The 24,312-nt window shown below is 45.0% G+C and overlaps 1 protein-coding gene across 3 annotated transcripts in view; it reads left to right on the top strand.

The window, feature by feature from the left end:
• Positions 1 to 24,187, top strand: part of LOC112047020 (uncharacterized) — a 92,376-nt gene extending 68,189 nt beyond the window's left edge. For 2 of the 3 annotated variants that reach the window (XM_052889402.1, XM_052889403.1), the window contains exons 4-11: positions 7,891 to 8,041; positions 8,770 to 8,901; positions 9,908 to 10,138; positions 10,204 to 10,973; positions 11,450 to 11,780; positions 12,174 to 12,990; positions 16,067 to 16,136; positions 16,465 to 24,187. In XM_052889402.1, the coding sequence (XP_052745362.1) occupies positions 7,891 to 8,041; positions 8,770 to 8,901; positions 9,908 to 10,138; positions 10,204 to 10,973; positions 11,450 to 11,780; positions 12,174 to 12,990; positions 16,067 to 16,136; positions 16,465 to 17,098 (3,136 nt within the window). In that variant the 3' untranslated portion in view covers positions 17,099 to 24,187. The remainder of the gene's footprint in view (positions 1 to 7,890; positions 8,042 to 8,769; positions 8,902 to 9,907; positions 10,139 to 10,203; positions 10,974 to 11,449; positions 11,781 to 12,173; positions 12,991 to 16,066; positions 16,137 to 16,464) is intronic. The other variant, XM_052889404.1, reaches the window with a different exon arrangement.
• The last annotated feature ends 125 nt before the right edge of the window (positions 24,188 to 24,312 follow it).

Below are 24,312 nucleotides of genomic sequence, written 5' to 3'. Positions count from 1 at the left end.
TTCTGATTTAAGAGCTCATGGTGCGGCCACAGGAGGTCGTCAAGTGCAGTCGCTGGGTTGCTGGCAGCTCCCAAAATGTCGAAAGTTGCACACAAGGTGCATCGCGTACACTTTCGCTTTTGCACTGTCGCGCCTCGCTAGTGCACAGTTTTACGACTGCGTCCGAAGGAAATCGAATTGGATGCGCCAATTTCCGCAATCGGCTCCACTGTTCGAAGGTCGATTCCAATTTACAGCGTCGCCAGCTAGTGAGTGCCTCCCGACGCGCCTCGCGTGTCTATATTGCCACTCGCCTGCTGCCAGGTGTTGAAATCGAGTCGAATATAAGCTTCGATGGCTCTACGGTTAGGGGCCTGTTTGGAAATATCATGGTTTATTTCTCCACTTATTGTAAACTATAATTGTTTTTCTACTCAGATTGCTTTAAGGAGATTGTAATATCTCTGCGGGATCTCACGAATAGAGGAGATTCACAGAAGCACCAAAGTTACACACCTAACCTAACCTCAACCAATCTCAACACGACATATCTCAACGAGTGGCAAAATGGCAATAGGGGGAGTTAGAAGAACCGATAGACCAATAGGGTCCCAAGATGCTGGAATGGTGACACCGCACCGGAAAACTAGGCGGACCGAAAATATTAAGCTGGTTGCAGGTAGCCGCTGGGATACAAGCGATTCAAAACGGTGTTGTTTGGAAGTTCCTAGGAGAGGCTATGTCCAGCTGTGGGTGTCCATCGGCTGATAACGATGATGATGTAATACCTAGATGTAATCAATAGCTACATGCCGCGTGTGGGTCACGCCGCGCGCGTCTCACGGCCACTGACCACATCTCTCGCGAACAGTCATTGATATTAAGGGTAGTGAAAGGTGCGGAGGTCCGCGCGCCCCAATTATCGCCGTGTGACCTACTTGCACACGTCTCGAACTGTCACTTTTTGCACGTGACCATGATCCGAAGGCTCCACCTTCTCTATGTGAAAACTTTTTTTATATAATTCGCCGGCAAGCGCGAATTAATCGATTAAACGGCATACAGATCGCGATATGATACTGTGCCGGTTTTGAATCACATGTCTCTCAAAATAAGTGGTTTTGTTAAATTATAGCTCATGTAAATTTAAGTTGGAAATGAATTATTGTTTAGCTGGGTATGTAGTGTGTAGTTACCGCGGACTTCTTTGTAGACCTACTTACATAGACCTACGTACATGAATGTATTCTGAGACCGCGTCGAACTTCGAGTCTACTCTGAGCGCGAGGCAACTATTGTCTCTTTTAAAAATCCCGCGGGAACTGCGGACTTTTGCCGGGATGACAAGTAGCCTTTGTGTCAATCCAGAGTAAAATCTATCCATTCATTTCCATTCCAAATTTTAGAAAAATCACTTCAGTAGCTAAAGAAAGAACAAACATACACACTTATACTCTAACTTTCGTCTTTATACGCGTAGCATTAGTGTGTGTACCTACTTGGAAAATTGAGGATCTGGACCCTTAAAACTTGCTACTTCCCAAAGCCATCGCGGTCGAAACGCCATACTTACATATAGTAGAACCATGTACTGACTAATTTTCAGCTTATATTAAATACTGAATAGGCAGTCGTAGGCTCTCGTTCTGTTTTAAAAAAAATGCAAGTAAAATGAACATTATTTAGTATCGAACCCGGGACAATCCACGGCGGGAGGGCGGCAAGCCCGTAGGTATCGAGCGCGTCGCCGGGGGCGGTGGAGCTCCGTCCGGTGCCGCGTGACCTTACGAGTATTGAACCAGCTCTAGCGCCTCCAGCTCTCACATTTTGTACTATATGTCACTGAGGCACACAAAAGTGCCTAATTGTCTTAATTTCATTTAGTCGCATAGTAAACAAAGAATGTTATTTAAACAAATTATACCTAAATATTGTTTATAGTGTTTTTCAGATAGCATGGGTACGCTGACAGTTGCCTTATGACGTATCATTCATAATACGTACTATTATAGTAAATCGCGACAAACTTTCAAGAGTGAAACGAACTGTCACTGTTCCCATGTTATCTGAAAAACATTGTACAAAGTGTAGTTGTATGTTCAGGAAGTGTAAAAACTATACATACATTTAAATATATGTAAGTAAACACAAAATCGTGCATGTGTGCGCTCAGTGGAGTCGCTAAATTCGGATCACTTTTTGCAGTGTTTTATAAACACGTAACATATCTAATAGTGTGAAATCTTTGCTATACAGTACAGTCTACACCCCGAGCTCTGTATACCGACGCTCTAGTTGAGCTTTCTTTATGGCTTGATTTTACGGTTCAATATTGGAAGTTAAAATTCTGTATCTATACTAATATTATAAAGCTGAAGAGTTTGTTTGTTTGTTTGGTTGAACGCGCTAATCTCAGGAACTACTGATCCGATTTGAAAAATTATTTTATTGTTAGATAGCCCATTTATGATAAATAGCGTGGGTGAAACCTCGCGGCATCAGCTAGTTAGTCATGTAGTGTGTATGTATCTTACCCATGATATAGATTATAGCGTTCTAGTATATGTGCGTACTACCTATAGTACTCGTATGACGGTAAGTAATAAAGATAATAACCCTTTTGCAGTCGGGTAAAAAGACCGACAGATATTGTCTCGTCGAGTTACTATTACATGTTGAATATAATGCGGGGTCGACGATTTAACTTAGCGGTGTGATATAAGTTATAACCGACTTCTAATGCTTAGAGCTCATTGACACTTGACAAAAAAAAATACAATCAAAATTTGCTCCAACCAAATACCTTTTTTTTAAAGAATATTTAAAAAAAATTGCCATATCTTTTAAACAAGGCCAAAATTATTCCTATTCCCCTTCAACTAGTCAGGAAAGACTGTATTAGGAGTGGGTACGACAATAGACCTGCGCGGCGGGAATCGAACCACCATCCGTCGGTGATGAGTCCGACCGCTCATACCGTTGAGCTATTGACACTCTTAAATCTTCTCGACCCGTAGCTCAACATATTAACTAAGGAGTTTTTAGAGTTTCAAAATTGGTCGCAGCCGGGAAACGAACGCGGGATCTTGTGCGAGGGGCGGTGGGCGGCGGGGCGGGGGCGGGCGGCGCGTATTTCGGTCCCGGAACCGGAGCGCGGCGCTCGCCAACTAGCCGAAATAATCAGATCAAGGTGGAGCCGCTGCATACCGGCTGTGGAGCTCGACTAGCTCCCGGAACTGAATCTGTTCGAACTTTAGTCATATGACAAATTCCCTAATCAAGCGAAAATACTATGCTATAGCTACGTATAATTCGTTTACCAACAGAACCAAATTATGTTACCCCCCTAAATCATTATAAACTTTACCTCTTTCATATGCCTCAGCTGGGTCTTAAATATGAATTTGTATCAAGAAAATCAAAACAAAATGATTTATTATTCACAAACACAATATTTGTACACATTCCAATGCGACGTGAAAATATAAACATACAAATAACACACGCCTGCGCAGTGCAGGAAAACAGCGAGGAAAATGTGCGCTTTTGCGGAAACTGGAGGATTCCTGCGATAGAAAATATATGTATGTACCTATAATATTCACACCTGACGTCAAGTCAGCCTCTATTGTTTTCATTGTCTGTATCAAATGTGAAGCCACCAATACGCTTGGACGGTCGAGGGTCTGGACCCTTGAAACTAAATCTTGCTATATAATTCCAAAACCACCAGCTTACCTATGGTAGACTCCTACCATACCATACCATAGACTGACAAATTTTCCCGTAAAATGTTACGTATGGTAATGGCATAGCTGGGCACCGTTAATCAAATAGTTAACTTCGTTAATCGTTAATCCGCTACAAAAAGAGTTAGCTTCGTTAAACGATAAAGCGTTTCATTCCGGAAGAATTAACGCAAGTTAACGTTAATCGTTAATCCGTTAATGTGACTGGTTAATATTGCATTTTTATATCATTGTGTGAGATTGGAAATTTACCATTGGAAAAATAAAGGTGAGCACTGGGAAAAAGTGCCATATTTTGTTTTTAGTTGATTTTATCAATAATTTTAACATAAATATAGTAATTTGTTGATTTCTTTGAAAAAAAATCTTTCATAATTTCTTACTTGTCTAAACCAGTTAATCACGTCGCGCGGTAAATAGTAGGCATTGGATTAACGATTAACGGACTTCTGCATATTAACGGAAGTTAACGGATCCGTTAACATTTTTAAAAGTTAACTTAAAAGTTAATCCGTTAATCAAAATGTTAACTTCGTTAATTAACGATTAACGGATTAACGAGTTAATGCCCAGCTATGGGTAATGGTATACTACGAGTATGTCACAGCCCGCCAGTAGACGCCTATACGGTGACAATAATAAATGGAGTTGATATAGAAAAATACATCTTCGGGTTAGCACCGCCTTCAAACTGATCTGTAGGTAGGTAAACATAATACGATGTTATTGTTCAAATTTTAGGTTAGTCGGTACGTTTTATGATTAAGAAGTCGGTTGAATTTCTTTTTATTATTAAACTACAGGCTGAGACAGGGAGGTTTAATTTGCTGGCCTTTCCCTGAGGAGCGGTAATCTAGGTGTGCTATAAGGTTTTCACCTTTATTTCAGCGCCACCAATGTTAATGTCAACTATTGTTGATATTGCTTGTGTTAAATTAAAATTGTAAATTAATTAACACAACAAATAATTACCGAGATACTACGAGAGCCATAACAGAGTTATTGAAGACTAGTAGACTTCACCTGCGTAGTTCCCGGAGATAAAATATAGCCTATAGCACCCGGGGATAGTGTAGCTTCACAACAGTGAAAGAATTTTTTTAAATCGGTTGAGTAGTTTCGGAGCCTATTCAATGCAAATAGACAAACAAATCTTTTCTCTGTATAATATTAGTATAGATTAAACAGTAACGAGTCGTGCCTCATCAGATAATTGTTGCCGCCCTCTCTAGCGCAGTTGATAATGCTCTGGTTCTCTATCATAGGTCCCGGGTTCGATGCCCGGTTCGGGCCAGTTTAAAATTTTGTATTTTCTATAGTTATTGGTGCGAATTATTGGTATACGATGTCGCGTAGAAATCATCCGAGGTATGGTTAAAATAAACCTACCTCTTCCAAATAAGCTATCATCTTAGACTATATCGTCACTGAGGTACCTACCATTGGGTAAGATCGCAGTCAAGGACTAACTTTTCGTTGAAAAGAAAGAACCAGCCAAGTGCGTGTCCGACCACGCGCAGTGTAGGGTTCCGTGGATTAAATTAGCACTTTAAACCCTTATTTAATGCACAAAAATATTGATAACGATGCTCCCACACTATGGGAGAGAAAAAATCATACTCACTTTGCATGTAGGAAAGGGACCGCAATATTTTTTTTTTCAAAATGTCGTTCTACCACTTTATAGACAAAATTAATATACGTACACATATCAAATTTTAGCTTTCTTGTACCTAGTAGTAGAGTCTGCGCTAAACCGCGGACAGACAGACGGACAGACATGGCGAAACTATAAGGGTTCCTTGTGGACTACGGAGCCCTAAAAACTGCCTTTAGTATTGGCCATAACAGCTCAGCCAAGCCAACGCTTCTTCTTCGAAAACTAGAAAGATGTATGGGAATGTCATTTGCTATCGACAGGTCACGTGATCAAGATCTGTCGTTTCCATACATCTTTCTAGTTTTCGAAGCGTTAGCGATCGTAGAAAGAGAATCGACGTGCCACTTGGCTAGAGGGGCAGCTCGTGAACTGGGTCGCTCGTGTAGGTTCGTTAGCTCCTGTGTCGACGGAACACAACGATCGCTCTGAACGCGGTCTTTTGTTTGTTATGGTAATTTTTTTAATGATAAAAAGTCTTATAAATGCGAAATTCTGTTGTATGTATTCGCTATTATCCGTGAACCGGTAAATTATTAATCGACTTCCAAAAAGTTATAAGTCAGTTGTTTTATGGAAGAAAGTTTTAATTTTACATACTGAATTAATATAAAGAAAATAATAATCACGCATTTCATTCAGAATTCAATAGTCTTTATACAATAACGATTATTAAAAGTTTGGTGTTAAACTAAGTTGGATGGACGCGGTGACCCAGGCTTATACTAGCACTATCTTTGCCGTATGCTAGTTGATATCTATATGAAATTGAGAGTCTATGCAACAAATGTCATCCGGTGCTTACCGGTGGATATGATACAATAGGTAGATGACATTTCTCAATTTGATTTGTTGTTTATTTTAATCGGTTGATAAAAAAACAGGCCAGCAGAAAGTTGAAAATGAAATAATTCTACTAGTTCTACGCGGGATCGTACCGGAACGCCAGATCGCTTGGAGGTACATCTTGGTTAGCAGGGTGGTAATTAGCCCTAGCTGATTCTTACCTAACATCACATGGACCATTTGTTGCAACAACTCCTAATATAAAAAAAAAATAACTATGTATTCCATGGTCGAGGTCATACAAAGACCATGAGTTCACAGAAACACATAATTAAGCAATAAATTTTTTGCCATTCCACTACAAGCAGTGAGGCGGCAATGGCGCGTGCAGCGATTAGCATGCAAATGCTGCTCCTCGCACTGAGCACGGGCACTGACGCAACCGCGCACGAGCTCTCGAAAGCAAAAAATTATCATATTTTGGAATCTGCGCACCTCGCGCCGAATAGGTACCTACCCGATGCGCTTCGCAGTGTACGAACGTATGCGGTTTGTTCGTACGACACACGCAGCGCCATCTAGTGAGACTGTGTGCCAGACGGAGTTATATGTACGAAGGCGCCGACACCGCTAATCTGTACTATGATAAGAGAATCGAGTGCTTGTGCTTATAATGCAATTGCAGTAACTCAAGTCAGGACAATAAAAGAAAAGTAACATTACAAACAATTTTCACTGTTTGCGGACATCTTTGGATGTGCCTACTTGGAGGTTAGGACATATATGTACATCCTCTGACACCAAAAGACTATCTACTCGTACCCTCTCCGTTCTTTCGTGGCTGAATAAAATACGCTTCCTTTTATTCCGCTTACCCAGAACTGGGTAAATGCGTGAGATAGTTAGATCTCAGATAGTTTATGATGACTTTGATTGTCTTTGATTGCTGAATAGTTAACAAAAACTTATAAGTAGTAATTAGGTAGGACCTAATTAATAATTCTTCCTACTATTTATCAAGAGTAGTTTTTTTAAAGTCCATAAAAAACTCAATCTAATTGCTCAATATGCTAATTTTGGCGTAACTCTAACAATATTTCAAATCCATATAAGTCATCATCAACATAATTAATGTCCCACTGTGCGGGATTTATTACAATGAGTGCCTATTTAGTATTTAGTTTAACTTTAAGACCATAGACATGGCATAGCGTCTCGTTCTATAGCAGCAACGTGAGACACTTTATTTATCAGCTATCATAACTACTTTACCTGCCTTCCATACCGGCGGTAGTCTTTACAAATAGTCAAACTTGACGTTTCAAAAGAGCTTGTAAACTATGCCTACAAAAACAAATACAATAGCAGAGACAGTGCGGACTCTAGGTGATGGTTTAAAAGTTCCTTTGTAGACACTCTAAATCCTCGGGCGACCCTCTTGACTATCATCTTTGATAGTCAAGAGGGTCATTGTTAAAAACTCTTCTACCAGCTCGTCCATCCTGACGTCTCATACTTTACTATTATAACTGAATTACACTACAACGGCATGAAATTGAAGCAGTGACGTATATTCACTGCTTCCAAGATCAAGCCAGTCAAGACAAATAAATAGAACCACAAACATTGGCGACACAATAGTCAACCTCTGCAGTGTCATTTACTTGTTATTAATATAAAAAAGTCCGTATAATAATATGGCATCCCCTGTGTCTTCAGCATGGAGATCAAGGTGGAGGGCCTGATGGACGGCGCGCCGCGGCCCGTGAAGGAGCGCAAGAAGCACGACCGCTTCAACGGCATGAGCGAGGAGGAGGTGTCGCGCCGCACGCTGCCCGACCACCTGGCCGAGAACCTGGACATCATCATTGTGAGTACGATCAGCTGCTCCGCCGATACCCTCCCGACCCCCGCGCGTCACAGCCACATGGACCGGGCCTGACCTGCCTACCGCTGAGCAAAATATGACCTTGAAATGAGGAATGTTCGGTCCATTTTGCTTTGACTGCATGGAGATTCGATACTTGATAGACTCAAGATAGGGAGAGCTTTACACGCCGTCACAGGCAAATAGACTTCACTTCCATCTCGATCCTGTCTTGTAAAATGCAGAAATTACGTTTTTAAGACGAGGAACATTATGTCCATTTTGCTTTGAGATCAAATTAAAACTCGTAAAATTGAGAGAATACAAATCTAAGCAATGCAATCCCAAGATGGAATCGCGTCGCAATTACTTACCGGATCTTCTTCAAGGGTTTTGAGTTACAAACAGTGGCCTTGGACTGATGGGGCTCTGTATCAAAATTAGTTAGGGGGTCAATAAGCACCAAAATTACGTCAGGTTGTGGGTTAGATGTTACTAATTTTTGCTTTCACACTTAAGTGGACCCTGTAGCCCAGGGACCCGTATTATTGATGCGACTGATACGGTGGTGGCTACGTCCCTGCAAAAAACATAAATCACCTTCGGTAGTTGAGTTGAGAGAGAAAACCTCAGGACGTACCCCAGTACCCAGACCAAGTGTTAGTGACACGGGCATAGATTTAAGAGGACCCTTTGAGACGACATTTGACTTTGGCTTTTTCTCGTTTCAGATCGGCATCAACCCGGGACTGTTCGCGGCGTACAAGGGCCACCACTACGCGGGCCCCGGGAACCACTTCTGGAAATGCCTGTACCTGTCCGGCCTCACGAGGGAGCAGATGAGCGCGGACGAAGACTACAAGGTGAACCTGAACTTGACTGTTTGGTTTTTATAGAACCCTCACAGCTTTGATTTGAAAACTAAAGTAAACTGCTCCGGGACAAACCAGTCAGAGAGTATTTGCTGAAAAATACCTCTGTAGGAACTTTGTTATTAGATTTCTGGGTTGATCTGAGGATCTCTATCGAATTTTGAAACTTTCAAAGAAGCATTTGCTATATTTGCGGTACGAAATTTGACTCAATTTTCTTGATATGTTGCAGTGGATGAGATGCGTTTAAGTAGCGTGTGAAAAATTGTGTAGATGTTAGTTTATGATTCGTTCAATTAACTTGTAGGGATTATCTTGTTATGTTTACTGTAGTTTTAGTGCTGTGCTGTTTATTTGTTATTTAACAATTCATGATCTCACACAACCTGTACTCCTTTCAAGTTCGCACGCTCGCTAGATGCTAATCTTAAATTCCATTATCACATAAAAAAAGCCTAGTGGTAAATTGTCGATAAATGAAGAAAATGTTAGATTCTTGGGACAATTATCATAAAATCTTAGATAATTAAGTGTTGTAGCAATTTGCGCAGTCGTGGACTTGTAAACGTTGACGCAGCGGCGCTTGTTTTGATCTCAGAGCGTGACCGATGAATTGTGAAATGTAGTTTTTGCCCACGAGAGACGGGAATAGATCAGCGTAGACTGAGTGCAGTCAAATGGGTATATTTAGAGCGTTATTTTTGGAGTCATCGTTTTGGAAAGGAGACGACCATTTTTCATATATCGCTGTGACGATAAACCGCACTGTATCGTAACTGGCCCCCCCTTCTCTCACGCATACGGCAGCAGATTTAAGTTATCATTTCGGTCGAGCGTTCCGAGACGCACACGTTTCTTTTTTTAATTTGTAACATGCTGGGCCCAAAATGTTCAATCCCCTTTGCAATGATCTATGCACGTAACATTACACGCATTACTTTCTCTTCTATCTGCTCGTACACTACGGACGGATCTAACGATTCGGTTCCATCTTCAGCTGCTGAACTTCGGCATCGGCTTCACGAACATGGTGTCGCGGCCCACCAAGGGCTCGGCCGACCTGACGCGGCGCGAGATCAAGGAGGGCTCGGCCGTGCTGCTGGAGAAGCTGCAGACCTTCCGCCCCAAGGTGGCCGTGTTCAACGGCAAGCTCATCTACGAGGTGTTCTCCGGCAAGAAGGACTTCTGCTTCGGCAAGCAGCCCGACACCGTCGCCGGCACCAACACCGTGAGTGCGCTCCCACTCGTCGCCTGCGCTGCCCGTCGCCGGTGCTAACCTGTCTGTGTCCGCAGTACATGTGGGTGATGCCGTCGTCGTCGGCGCGCTGCGCGCAGCTGCCGCGCGCCGCGGACAAGGTGCCGTTCTACGCGGCGCTCAAGAAGTTCCGCGACTACCTCAACGGGCTGCTGCCGCACGTGGACGAGGCGGAGCTCGTGTTCCCCGACACCACGGGCCGCCGCCCGCACGAGGAGATGGAGATCCGCAGGTACACCCCGCCGCTGCCATCCGCCCCCACCCTCGACCAGTTCCGCGACCACCTCGACGGGCTGCTGCCGCACGTGGACGAGGCGGAGCTCGTGTTTCCCGACACCACGGGCCGCCGCCCGCACGAGGAGATGGAGATCCGCAGGTACACCCCGCCGCTGCCATCCGCCCCCACCCTCGACCAGTTCCGCGACCACCTCGACGGGCTGCTGCCGCACTTGGACGAGGCGGAGCTCGTGTTCCCCGACACCACGGGCCGCCGCCCGCACGAGGAGATGGAGATCCGCAGGTACACCCCGCCGCTGCCATCCGCCCCCACCCTCGACCAGTTCCGCGACCACCTCGACGGGCTGCTGCCGCACGTGGACGAGGCGGAGCTCGTGTTCTCCGACACCACGGGCCGCCGCCCGCACGAGGAGATGGAGATCCGCAGGTACACCCCGCCGCTGCCATCCGCCCCCACCCTCGACCAGTTCCGCGACCACCTCGACGGGCTGCTGCCGCACGTGGACGAGGCGGAGCTCGTGTTCCCCGACACCACGGGCCGCCGCCCGCACGAGGAGATGGAGATCCGCAGGTACACCCCGCCGCTGCCATCCGCCCCCATCCTCGACCAGTTCCGCGACCACCTCGACGGGCTGCTGCCGCACGTGAACGAGGCGGAGCTCGTGTTTATAAAGATTCTAATTTCCTATTTCCTAAAAGTCTAATTTCCTATGTCACTCAAATTGCAATTCCAACCACGGACGAGGGAGCATCAGGACTGATCTCACTCAGCCCACAAAGCTTATTGTTTCTTGTTCCCTCGAAACTGAGGTTCGTGTCACGAGAGCCGTTCTCAGAGAGACATTGCGTCTCGCATCCTTCTGCAAGTAGTCCTCGACTCGCATCTAGCTGATCTCCTGTGTCCGCACAAACTGCTCGGTGAAGCTGCTGCGAGAACGTAGTTTCGCCCGCGAGTGACGGAACCAGATGCGCAAACAGACAAAGCGTCGCTCGCGCCGCCCGTCACTCATAACTCGTGAACGACAGATTAAAAATACTGTACCAAAGGGAGTCTGCTTACAGGCTGACGATGGAGCCAGAGCCGGGGGACACCATCATTCTGGAGGACGGCACGGAGGTGCCGCTCAAGAAGAAGCGCGGCCGCCCCAAGAAGGTCAAGCTGGAGAACGGGGAGGTGGCGCCGCCCACGCCCCGCGCGCCGCGCGCCCCTCGCCAGCCGCCCAGCATCGACCCCAACGGGGAGAACCCGCCGAAGAAGAAGAGAGGGCGGCCCAAGAAAATCCGGCCCGAGGAGCAGCAGTTCCTGTTGCAGCAGCAGCAGCAACAGCAACAGCAGCAGCAGCAGCAACAGCAACAACAACAGCAACAGCAACAACAGGTGAGTGGCGCGACAGATTCCTTAAAGGCATTCGACAACATGATCTATTTGCAAAATTGTATTCCTTTGGCCTTGGCGGATAGTTACCCTCATATGGCCATCTCGACAAAACGGTCTCGAGTCGCCAGCAATCGGCTGCTCCCTACAACTCGCTCGATGTAATCCGTCCACTTAGTGGGGGTCGACCAACACAGCGTTTTCCGGTGCAGGCTCTCGTAATTAACCAACAGCAATTCGCACATAGTCGTTAAGAGCTTTACATCTCATACTTAAGGCCCCTTCAGGAGTCCCCTAGGGTTCGTTGTTGAGACCATTATTCTACATTTTCATTAATGGTATTCGTATATGATATTGCACACTGCTTCCAAAATGTAAAATGTCGAACGCGGGCAGCCGAACGCGATGCTGCAGGGCGGGCTGGGCGCGCACGAGCAGTTCCTGCACGGCGAGTTCCCCGGCGCGCTGTACGGCGCGGCGCACGACGAGCCGTACTACGGCGGCGCGCTGGAGCTGGAGGGCGGGCTGCTGGCGCGCGGCTACCCCTCGCCCGGCTACGCCTCCCCGCGCCACTACGCGTCGCCGCGCTCGCAGCCCTACTCGCCCGGCCCGCAGCGGCCCGCCGCCACGCCGCAGCCGCAGTTCCCGCCCAGCCCCGCGCCCTTCAGCGCGCCCAGCCCGCCGCGCGCCGGCTACGGCTCGCCCGGCGCGCGCGCCTTCACGCGCTCGCCGCTGTACGCCAGCAGCCCGGCCGCCTACCGCCAGCAGCCCAGCCCCGCGGCGCAGCCGCAGCCGCGCTTCCCGCCCGGCGCGTCGCCCGCCTCCTACACGCCCTCGCCCTCGCACACGCCCTACAGCCAGCACTCGTCGCCCGCGCCCGCGCCGCCCGCCTACGACCACTTCGCGGGCGCCGCGGCCGGCTTCGGCGCCGAGCTGTCCGGCGACATCGGCGCCGCCATCTCGTCGCCGGGGCCCGTGTCGCCCGGCATGGCGGCGCTGGACTTCGAGCCGCCGCGCGACGACCACAGCCCCATGGGCAGCACGGACATGCACCCGGGCAGCAACAGCAACTCGTCGCTGTCGGACTACGCCAAGCAGAGCCAGCCCAGCGCCGAGCTGTCGCCGGCGGGCGCGGCGCCGGGCGCGTTCGGCGCGGGCCTGTTCGCCGACGCCGAGCGCCTGCGCTACGCCGACCACTACGCGCAGGACCAAGGTGATCCATTGCGTTATACATCTAGTGGGGGGTCGACCAACAGTGCGTTTTCCGGTGCAGGCTCTCGTAATTAACCGACAGGAATTCGCACATAGTCTATCGCTGACTATGTATGTACGGAGTATGGATGAGAGATGTCAGGTGGATGTGATCTACACGGACTTCGAAAAAGCCTTCGACCGTGTAGATCACGTAATCCTAATACATAAACTTAGCGTCCTGGGAATAAACGGTAATTTGCTGCGATGGGTAACGTCATATATCAAAAATCGAATGCAGGCTGTAGTAATGGGAAGTGCCAGAAGTGACTTTGTTGGTATTTCTTCTGGGGTACCTCAGGGATCAATCCTGGGGCCACTCTTGTACAATGCATACCTCTTTGATATTGGCAGTTGTTTTAGGTACTCCAAGTTTTTAATGTTTGCTGATGACAAAAAAGTATTTCTTAAAATACGCTCTCTTGATGATTGTCTAAAACTACAAGAAGACCTGAATGCTTTGACTGAGTACTATGTTAGGAATAGAATAATTGTCAATACCAAAAAATGTCATCACATAACTAGGATTTATCAAACGCGTCACTCGTAGTTTCGATAACATAGAATGCATAAAAACATTGTACTTTGCCTACGTTAGAAGTCTTCTTGAATATTCGTGTAATATTTGGTCTCCCTATTATATTATACACTCTAAAGGCTGGAGTCAGTTCAAAGACAATTTCTCAGATATCTTGCGTTCAAAGACTACAGGCGATTTAACAATTATGAAGAAGCTTGTGCGCACTATAAAATAGACACCCTGGAGCAAAGAAGAAATCAGATTGACATTCTTCTGTGGCAAGCTATCTTGATTGGCCGTATTGACTGTCCTAGCTTACTGTCAGCTCTCTCGTTAGGCCCCGGCACACTCGCTTACTAGTTGCGCCTAAATCAAACTCCAACTATGGCCAAAACGCAATTTTGGTACGGCTATCTCGAAAATATAATAAGACTTACTCCCATTGAGATCTTTTTTATTTATCTACACACACGTCCATTCTCTTTCTCATGCTCTTAGACTCATGCACACACACGAGCACACGGACTCACACACCCACACTCACGCTCATTCACTTTAATTCAACTTGCGAATTTTTAAATAAATTTTGTACTATTTTTCTTATATGTAATTAACTTAATAATATTATTTTATTCACTATCATTTCTTTTAAAAATTAATTTTCATTTTCACCTACCTACCTACCTTATATTGTTATTATATATGTTATACCTACTTTATATTGTAACTTTCTTTGTAACTGTATGTATTTTTATACATATTTTGTTAAACACTGTTTGTTACAAATAAATAAATAAATAAATACATCATTGCAATCAGTTAATTTGTCTACATGTATTTGACTTATATAATATCTCTGGATCTGCATTTATTCCGTAAGGGACTCTGGTGAACCTTAATCTACCACGAGGTGAAATGAACGTACACAGCTTTAAAGAAGCTTCCGCCAACTTGAGCATCCAATAGCCTTTATTTCCATCTAATGTTGAAAAGTATTAAGCACAATAATTAATCAGATGTGATTTAATTTCATCTAAAGTTGGGAATTGAAAATGAGACCTTGAAATTGACTGGTTATGTTTCCTAGGATCTACACACAAACCTAATTTACTGTTCTTTTTTGATGTTAAAACTAATGCACTTACCCACTTGGTTGGCTCGTCAACTCTTTGTACGACTCCATTTTTTTCCACAAATTCCAGCTCTTGTTTCAATGGTTTTTGTAGACTGAACGGAACCCTTCTACATGCCTCAATAAATGGGGTTGCATTTGGTTTTAGTGTTAGGTCACATTGGAAATCTGTTAAACGTCCTAAACCTTCAAATAAATCTTTATTAGAAGAAATTATATCTTGACATGTTTGTGTTGTTTACTTTTTTGTATAAAACTAAGTGGTAAGTCTAGTGTGCTGTATGTGTGAATTAATAAAATGTTTGTTTCGGCACCTGTATCTTTTTTTTGTTTATATATAAATCAATATTCCATGGGTTAGAGACATTGGAATTATTTTGTTGATGCACACAATAGACTGTACCCACATAAAATTATGAGTCATTAGACCTATCCGACACATTAATTTCCCTTTTTACTAGTATTTTTATATGAGGCGAATGACATAAATTTGCAAAATAGTTTAATTTATTGCAGTTTCTGCAATTAACTCCTTGGGCAGGACACTTTATTCTATGTACCTGTCCACACCGACCACATGGTTTCTTCTGACCCGATTCTGATCTTGGACTATGATATCTTTGCTGCGACTGGGACCTTGACATGCTTCTGCTTCTTGTGATGAGACATTGACAGTTGGAGACCTTGAGACACGTCCTACAAAATGAAGTGATGAATCTTCTAAAGCTTGGGCTTGACTTTTAGTTGACTCGCAGCGCTTCGCTATGTTAACGGCGTCATCTAGATTTTGAGATATTTCTATGAGAATCCTATCTTAATAGTAAGTGTTGTTGCACATCCAGTTGAGTATATTTCTAACCAGACTTACACGCAGATCAGCAAGCTTCGGACTTTCCACTCTCCTTGGCATCGCGTTGTCAAAATAAACTTTAGAATTTTTTTCCCTGTTGTCGCTTTTTCTTCTGACACCATGTAATGTTTGTAATAATAAATAAGACCACGGATGCTTGGCGATTATATTATTTAATAGGATAGATACGTGTACAGACTTCATGACATGACAGTAGACAATAGACAAGACAATTAGACAGACAAGTAACATATCATTGACATTGACAAGTACTCAAACAATACACATTATAAATATTATTAATGTATGTAACAGATAAGCTCTGCTATTAGAGAGATTTTTGTTTATATCATTGGTGGAAATTGTAAGACTTGGTAGACTTTAATTAGATAATCCGTGTTTGCCCTTTAAATCATGATATCAGCCTGTCTCCGACACATTTAATAATTACAAACATAATGTTATCACTTTCTTATTAAATATAATAATTTATTTGTGTTCGATTTATTTTATTGTAGCTTGTTCGTTTGTCGCAGGCAACGGCGTGGGCGACAGTCCGCGGGTGGACCAGATGCACCCCTCCATGTACCCCAGCAATTACAACAGGTGAGCGACCAGTTCTATATCCTCCTCTACCATGATGCACACTGTACTCCCACTCTTAAAATGGCTTACTAAATGTAAACAAATCATAAGGGTTCCATTACACGACATTTTTCCTTTCAGAACGCTTTATAATTAAAATTAAACTTTCTATTTGTTCTATTGTAAAATAAACTACAATATTTATTGGGCAACTACTTTGCACAATAATTAAAAGCTGAAATACCTGTGATTTCTAAATTAAGCAATTTGCACAATATCCTAAATCTCCTTTGCACAATATCCTAAAGCTCCTTCCACAATTGTCTGATATACTCGCCCGTGTCCGCAGTCCGGTGCGGTCGACGCCGACGGGCGAGGGCGAGGCGGGGTTCGCGCGCGGGCCCTTCCGCGCCGTGCCCACGCCCGAGCAGCACGCCGTGCCCGCCTCGCCCGGCGACTACAGCGGCGACTCGGGCCCCGGCACGCCCAAGAGCAAGCCGCAGGACGTGGCGTCCAAGTCGCTGTCCGGCCTGGAGTCGCTGGTGGACCAGATCCCGTCCATCGCGGAGGGCGGCGCGGCGGCGGGCGCGGGCGCGGGCGCGGCGGACGCGGCGCCGGCGCCGTCCGCGCTGCCCGACTACGCGCCCGCGCTGTACCCGCCCTACCCCGCGTACGGCGCGCCCGCCTACGGCAGCAACGGCTACGGCGGGCCCTTCGTGGGCTACGGCGGCGGCTGGGGCACGCAGCTCATGCGGCCGGCGCCCGGCTACCTGCCCGACTGGCAGTACGGCTACGCGCCCGGCGTGCCGCCCGCCTACGCGCCCTACAACTCGTACTACAACGGCTACGGCGCGCCGCCGCCGCACCAGCAGCACTACCTGTCGGCGCCGCCGCTGCTGGACCTGCACAAGGGCGGCGAGCCCGTGCCGGCCGTGCCCGCCGTGCCGTCCGTGCCGTCCGTCGGCTTCGGCGGCTTCTGTTAGTCAACGCACGGGAATTCGTCTTTTTCAAACTGAAGAGCTTAATTTTTAGGATTTATTTGTAAATATTGTATGTATTTATTTCGGTCCATCACACGTTCGACGGCTCGCTCGGCGCGGGGGGGGGGGGGAGACCTCTCGTACTTAATTTATTCGGAACGTCTGCGATCGCGCTCTCGACGCGACCTTCTAAAGGATCACCCGTCTTGCCAATGAAACGTTTCGCGTTCTAGTCACTTGCTAATTCGTGTCGGCTAGTCAAATTAAAAAAAAAAAATAACCTCGTCCCCCGCCCCCCGCGCGCCGAGCGAAGGCCCGTCGCATGTAAGTCACGGGAGCGGCCTACGACATGTGTGCGTGTTCTTTCGTTTAGCTTTAGTTGCGCTGCGCGTGCGGCGCCGGACTTAGCTCAATTACAGTACGAAGGTTCCTGCAGGCGGCGGCCGAGCGCGCCGGTAGCTGCGGGCGGGCGGCGACCGTAGCACTTCCGTCATGTTGTACAAGCTAACAGTTTGTCAGATCGTCCTCTTATCGTATTCAAATATGCAGTTATACAGTAGCTTTGGAAAATAGCGTTTGAGTATAAAGAGTAGGTTTTTTTTTATAATTTTGTTGAGATAATATGCGATATCATGTTCCCGGTCGCCGGATACTAAGGTTCCGAACAACCACTCGACCTTTAAAATTTAATCTTTAGCAGTGTTTTTTGAACGCTCACCGCATTAAAGCCAGAACCTTTGCTATCACAGCTAAATCCTCTCCAGCAGTCTACGGTACTTACCATTGCTAGGAGCGCGGGCTGACAAACTCACAACTCAGATGACGAAGATGTGTCGACCGCCGGCTCTCAGCCTGCACCGTGCGCTCGCGCGCCGGTCGCTCGCCGGCGACCGTCCGGCGAGCGCGCGTCGCTCGGCCGTCTCTTTTATTTTTGTAAGTCTTTGGTATGTTGTTGATGTTTTTATTTGGCCGTGCGGAGTTTCATTTCAATTGCACAAGCGATAAAAAAAAAATTAATCGTAAGGTAAAAACGAAATAACATACGTAAGAAAGACATATACGTTAATGATAGGTTTACTCGAAAGAATTTATATATATTAGTGATGTGGAGCGGAGGAGGTCGGCTCGCTCCAGGCGGTGGTGCAGCGATCTCACGCGGACTAGCGTAGGTTTGACATTTGATGTAAAGATTGCTTGCGGCCCGCCCTGTGCGCGCACTGTGCTCGCTGTGCGCTCACTGTGCGCTCGCTGTGCGCGGGGCGTCGCGTCACACGGACTGAGGGAAGCGTCTACAGTGTGTAGCGGAGACTATATTTTATATTACAAAAAGGGGGAGGAACGAAGTGTGACGCGACCGAACGGTTTCTATGGATTGTTTACATTTTACTAATCTTTTCTCATCAATTTTTTTTTATAAAATATGCTTCAATGTCAATTGATTTGACATGTTTAGCTTAATATTTTGCAACAGTAACTGTAGTTCCGTGCTAGAAGTCCAGAAGATCTGGTGTGAGTAATATTAATTTGTACAAAGTGACATCGGTGTGGAGTGACTCGACTGATCATTTTGACTGCCTTCGTGGAACTGGACCTGCAGAGTCAATGCTGATATTGTGGAACTGTTGATACAGGTGTGTAGTTGCACAGGTAGATTGCTATGCCATCTGACATTTCAACAACTCTCCCAGTGGTCACCGGGAGGGGGGTTACACGTAGACGGGGTGGGGGTGAGATCGCATCGTTGCACTGTAGTGGACGCGTTGTCTATTTATTTGTTTAGTTCGTCATTCAGGTGGAAATTCGATAAGTTTATAAAATGAAATCAACAGGGTATTTAAGATTGCGTAAGAGATATTATTTTATATTTATTATTATTTTGCGTGCGCGTGTGCGTGCGTCGTTAGCGTTGTGTGGGAGCGTCCGTGCGCCGGCGCGCCAGGGCCGGGGTCAGGTGCGGGCTCCAGGGCCTCCAGCGATATCCAATGTCGATTCTCTTTCTACAAACATTAACGCTTCGAAAACTTAAAAAGGATGGGAAAAACATTTGTTATCATTAGGTCACGTGTTATACTATCAATCGGATGTGATACTCCCATACTTTTATTAGTTCTCGAAGTGTTAGCGTTTGGAACTGGAATCCATTTGTAATATTGCTAAAGGCCCGCCTTTGAAGATGGTTAGGGGCGTTCGTTATCTGTGATAACCTGTCAGAATATTTTTTTATCAATCCAAAAGTAGCCCTATTTTTCTGTCATCAACAAGCTTCTTTTCTTTCTTTATTTAGTATATTTGTCTTAGTATTTTTTTTTCAATTAGTCTCTAAAATTTGTTAAATGTCATTAAGTTCATACTGTTCAGTTAAATTATTTACCTACTCTAATTTAAGACAATTCCTCAAGCTCTTATGTTTCGTATCCTCTCGGAGCTGTAGAATTAAATTTTACATTTTAAGCTAATTTGGAGTCATTTGAATATTGAAATATCTAGATAGACCGTAAAACTTAGTACCTGAATGAAACTCGAATAAAGTAATCCATGTGGTATTGAAGGACATTTGTCTGCGCCCCTGACTACCGGCTCGCTCCCGGTCCTGGCGCGGTCCTGGCGCGGTCCGGCGCGCGGACACAGCCTGTGCTGCAGTCGTTGACTGGCTCGTGTTAGCCCCGCCCTGACACCGCCGGAACATTTACGTTATGAACACTAACCCTCAGCAATGCTTGTGATTCGAAACATCCAAACGAGGGAAATCAGTTTGGAATAACCCTAGTTAGATATCTTAAGGTCGGATTGTTTTATATAATCGATAGTTAGTTAAACGAATAATAAAATTATGTTGTAAGAATTTTATCTTTGCACTACCCTCTAAAATTTACGATGTTATTGTCGACAGTATTAAGGCTGTGACGTCAGCGATATGCCACTTCACGCTTCTTCGTTGAGTTATTCAATTTTAATTTGCTATGTTAGTGAAAATTATTATGATTTTATTTTCAACACGTGAGGTGGCGTATTGTATATGTAACAGCCATTAGCCATAAAGTATAGATAGATGACATGGAATCTCGAAAAAAAAACGGAAGGAATCAATCGTTTTTGTTTATATACGAATAAGTACTAATTATGTTGTATTTTGTCTCTCTAGTCTAGAAATTTAAATAATTTTTTATGTTTACAATAGTGAAAAAAAAAAATATTTGTAAATCGTGATCCTCGCAGGCCTGTCGTCGACCCCGTTCTTAGCATTTACACTAAGTCGGAGGGGAGGGGGAGAATTAGTTGTTTATGAAGCTTTTATAATTGTGTTTTAGTGAAATTTGGTGTTGTACATCGACCAGGTGTCAGGGCGAGGCCTGTTGGGTCGGACTTTTACGCTTTTTTTTTACATTTTTACGCTGATTTGTGGTGTTCCGTACTGCGAGCACAGTTGATGTATGTCATCTGTGTTTAAAAATATTATTTTGTTGCCGCACCTTACGACAGGCGATTAGACGGTGAAACCGAATTGACAATACAAACCTGAGTAGTATATCATAACCTGTTGGTACCCAATAAAAAATAAATAAATACATAAGTCGTTAACATTGACATATTATGTTGTTTTAGCGCAATCCCCAATATAATTTGTCACTCTTTATAACATAAAACATATATTTTGATCATCGCTCAATGTATATTCTGTGTTCTGGTCCTGTACGTTCTGCTATCCCTTGGGCTCGATTTGTGTAAAGATTCTGAATTTGCCTGCCTCGCTGTCGTGGTTTCGTTAAAAACCTACACCAAATACCTAATTACAAAATAAACCTGTAGTGTATTGTGAATACTAAATGACTGTTGTCTCGCACGACAATGAGCACAGTCGTCAGTTGACATTGCATCTAGTATGGACGATGCCAAAAGCATCCGTCGAATCTCATAGAGTCCAAAGGGCGGTATGATGGCTGTTTTGCGCAAAACTTAAGTACAAGAACTTAAGTACAATCGTGGTAGCGGTATACTGTTGTCAACTGTGCTCAGTACGTACGAAATAATAATTTATTGTTAAGTCCAAGTAACTGCGTACTTAACTCTTAGCGAATATTAATGTTTAAATGGTATTGGTTGCTACACTGGTTATATGTTAAGTTTGTCAGCCGGTACAGCACCGCTCGGGTGGTGATATATTTTGAACAGTTTCATTTTTAATATTTGTGTAATGTTTATAAAGTTTCGCTGTACAGAATCGTGGACTACCGAGTGATGCGTCCCCGTATATTGTATCCTGTCGTATTGACTTGTATGAATTTCTCTACATAAGTAATTAACATGTGTATTAATTGATATGCCAATATACGCGTATGTTGTGTTCAGTCCCTTTTGACACAGTTCCATCTCACAGTAACTTAAGTACATTATAAATTCAAAACCATAATAGATTCATACAAATGTTGGTTCTTTTTAATGTCTAATTTAAAAATACATTGAAAAATATCAGATCTGCTCTCTTTTAAAGTGCATTATCAGCTCTTTCATTTCAATGTCAGCTTTGGAGGTTGTCTTTTAAAATGGCGCCTGATCGAGGAATAAATTTAAAATATATCTGAATATTCGATGGCTTTTTGAACGATAACTGAATAATTGGTCTCGCTTATATATCGATTCCCGATTCTAATTATTTTATTTAAGACTGTACTTTTGTCAAACTTCGAATAACAATTATTCGCAACTTGTAATCGTTGTGTTGTTGTTGTTGTGGTGTCGTGTTGAAATGATTCAAAATGGATACATCGATTATTTTCGATACGGCGAATATTTTAATATTTTAAGTAAATGATAGAAAGGTGATATTCGATATTTAATGTGGGAGTATTATCGATAATAATCGATGTATTGGAAGATTGAGATTAAAACTCAATTAGAGTTGTATGAAGTGTATGCTGTATGTGTATGCCGCCTAGGAGAGAGGTCTGTGCCCAGTACCAGTAGGATAGTTTAAGTGAAGGGATGTAGCGCTCGCGTACAAGTTGTAGTGTTCACAGCCCTTGTACAGCTCTAGTAGAGTTTTAATTTTGATCGTTTGAATTTTAATTACTATTACATTGAGACAAAAGGGAATGTGTAAAATGTCATTTGACAGAGAAGTAGAGTGAACTGTGTCCGAAGGGAGGCGCAGGTGCGCGCGCAAACGTTCGCCGCACGTGGTGTTCGTTGTACATAATGAGTGCTTTATTACGCTTCTTTGATATTACTATATTTTTATTGTTTACATCGTAATAGTGTATTTCTTTTTGCTTTTAATCGTATCATGGTTTATATCAGCGCCGCGGCGGTCGCCTGCCGGTTAGGTTAGGATTAGCGATTTATTTACACCTTGTTATATTGTACAATCGAATGTTGTATGTCGAAATCAAAGTGAACGACGGCTCTTCTACGGAGTACTGTTTGCTGCGTCGCCGGCGGCCCTGTATAGTGATTACTATACGTCAAGTGTAAACTTATCGTGCTTTTTATTATAAGTAATTAATCGACTTGGTACATTATTACTATATTTAGTGTGGGCGGCGGCAGGCGACCGGCGCGGGCGCGTGGCAGGTCGTTTATGATGGTTAGTCGTATCTACTCTCTGGAATGTGAGCCTCGCTGTCGCGCGGTCGGTTCGCTTATCGTGTTAAGCTCAAAACTATTGTGTTCCCATAATACTGAACTAGAAAAGTCACGTGATTACTGTCGGAGTATGCTTGTGTCGAACTCATACGGGGTTCTCAGTCGGGCTCGATTGTGTAACCGACATGATCTATGCCAGTATTGTGGTGACCTCGCCCCGCCCCCGCCGGCGCGAGGGGGCGGCGCAGGCTCGGAGCGTAGCTAGTGTAAGTGTCTATCATCGAGTTAGCGTTAGAGAGCGCGGGCGCGCGCCGCCCGCCGCTCGACCATTTTGTACAGTATGTATATTTTTGTAAAATTCGTTCTAACTTGTGGCAATATTATAAAATTTTAAAATTTATCTCTAATACTATTGATATTTAGTACAATTGTTACAACGGTTCATTTCGATGACCGCACCGTCGGCGGGCAGCGGTCGCGCGGCCGGCGAGCGGCGAGCGACTGACGCTGTCGCTCCATATCCCCATCCAGCTAGAATTCACTTCGATTATTTTCCAACAACTACCCACAAGAAAAGTAACTCTGATCTAACCGTAATCGCACAGAGGGTACTGTATGGACATCTTTGTGCTCGTCATTTGTAGTAGACAAGTATGATACAAGCCGAGGCCGCCGCCCGCCGCCCGCCCGCCGCCCGCGCCGTGTAACGTTAGGTCTCTGCCGGGACGCGTAGAGTAGTTGTGCGCCGTGCGCGCGCTCGGTTGTGAAGTCGCTGGCGACCCCGAGCCCCCGTGCGGGGGCTCGAAGCAATATTTTTACAACGTAGTCTCAATCGAAAGCAATAAACCTCCGTCCGCCGGCGGCGCAGCGGAGCCCGCCAGTCGACGGAGTTCGAATCTAGCTCAATTTTATTGATACTTAATTATTGTAATGTACGATAGTGGCTCGCTCGTCACCGTGCCGGCGCCGCTCGTGCCGCGCTGCGGGCGGCGCCACCGTCGCCGATAGTCAATTACCGCCGCCCCCGCGCCCGCCCGCCGCCGCGTCCGCGCCGCGACGTACACTGTCGAAGTACCCTCGTCTCCACTGCAGTGCGCAGTGGGCCGCCGGCCGCCGCCGGGCGAGGGCCGTCTGTGCGTTGATGGTTTGCGCTAGCGGTATCGGTTCATGTTTGTACAGTTTTTAACGAACTTCTTGTAGCGAACTAAGCAAGAATTATTTTAGTATATGATAAGATCTAATCGAATTACATTCTAGTGTAACATAATAAAGTACTCGAGGTTTTTCTAAATTTCATTTAAGATCGTACGTGAGGTTTTATTTGGAATATATTAATGTATGTCTCATTGAAACTGACTCCGTAGAATGTAATTAGAATATTAAACAGGAAAATTTTAAATAATAAAATACAACTTAATATTAAGTAATGTATTATAAAAATAGGTGTAAGGTAAAAAGTTATTAACATTGTATGGAAAAATTGTGACAAAATTATAGTCATTTGTAATATTACACCGGTGTTTTATTGTGCCTCTAGCTCCCGTCGATATCCTCTCTCTCCGAACCTTGGTTGGCCAGCCTGTACCATGGCTAGCAACGGCCAGCCTGTACCATGGCTAGCAACGGCCAGCCTGTAC

This window comes from Bicyclus anynana, chromosome 25 (genome assembly GCF_947172395.1).
Source record: "Bicyclus anynana chromosome 25, ilBicAnyn1.1, whole genome shotgun sequence".
NCBI classification, from domain to species: Eukaryota; Metazoa; Arthropoda; class Insecta; order Lepidoptera; family Nymphalidae; genus Bicyclus; species Bicyclus anynana.
This window is presented reverse-complemented; position numbering and strand designations above follow the sequence as displayed.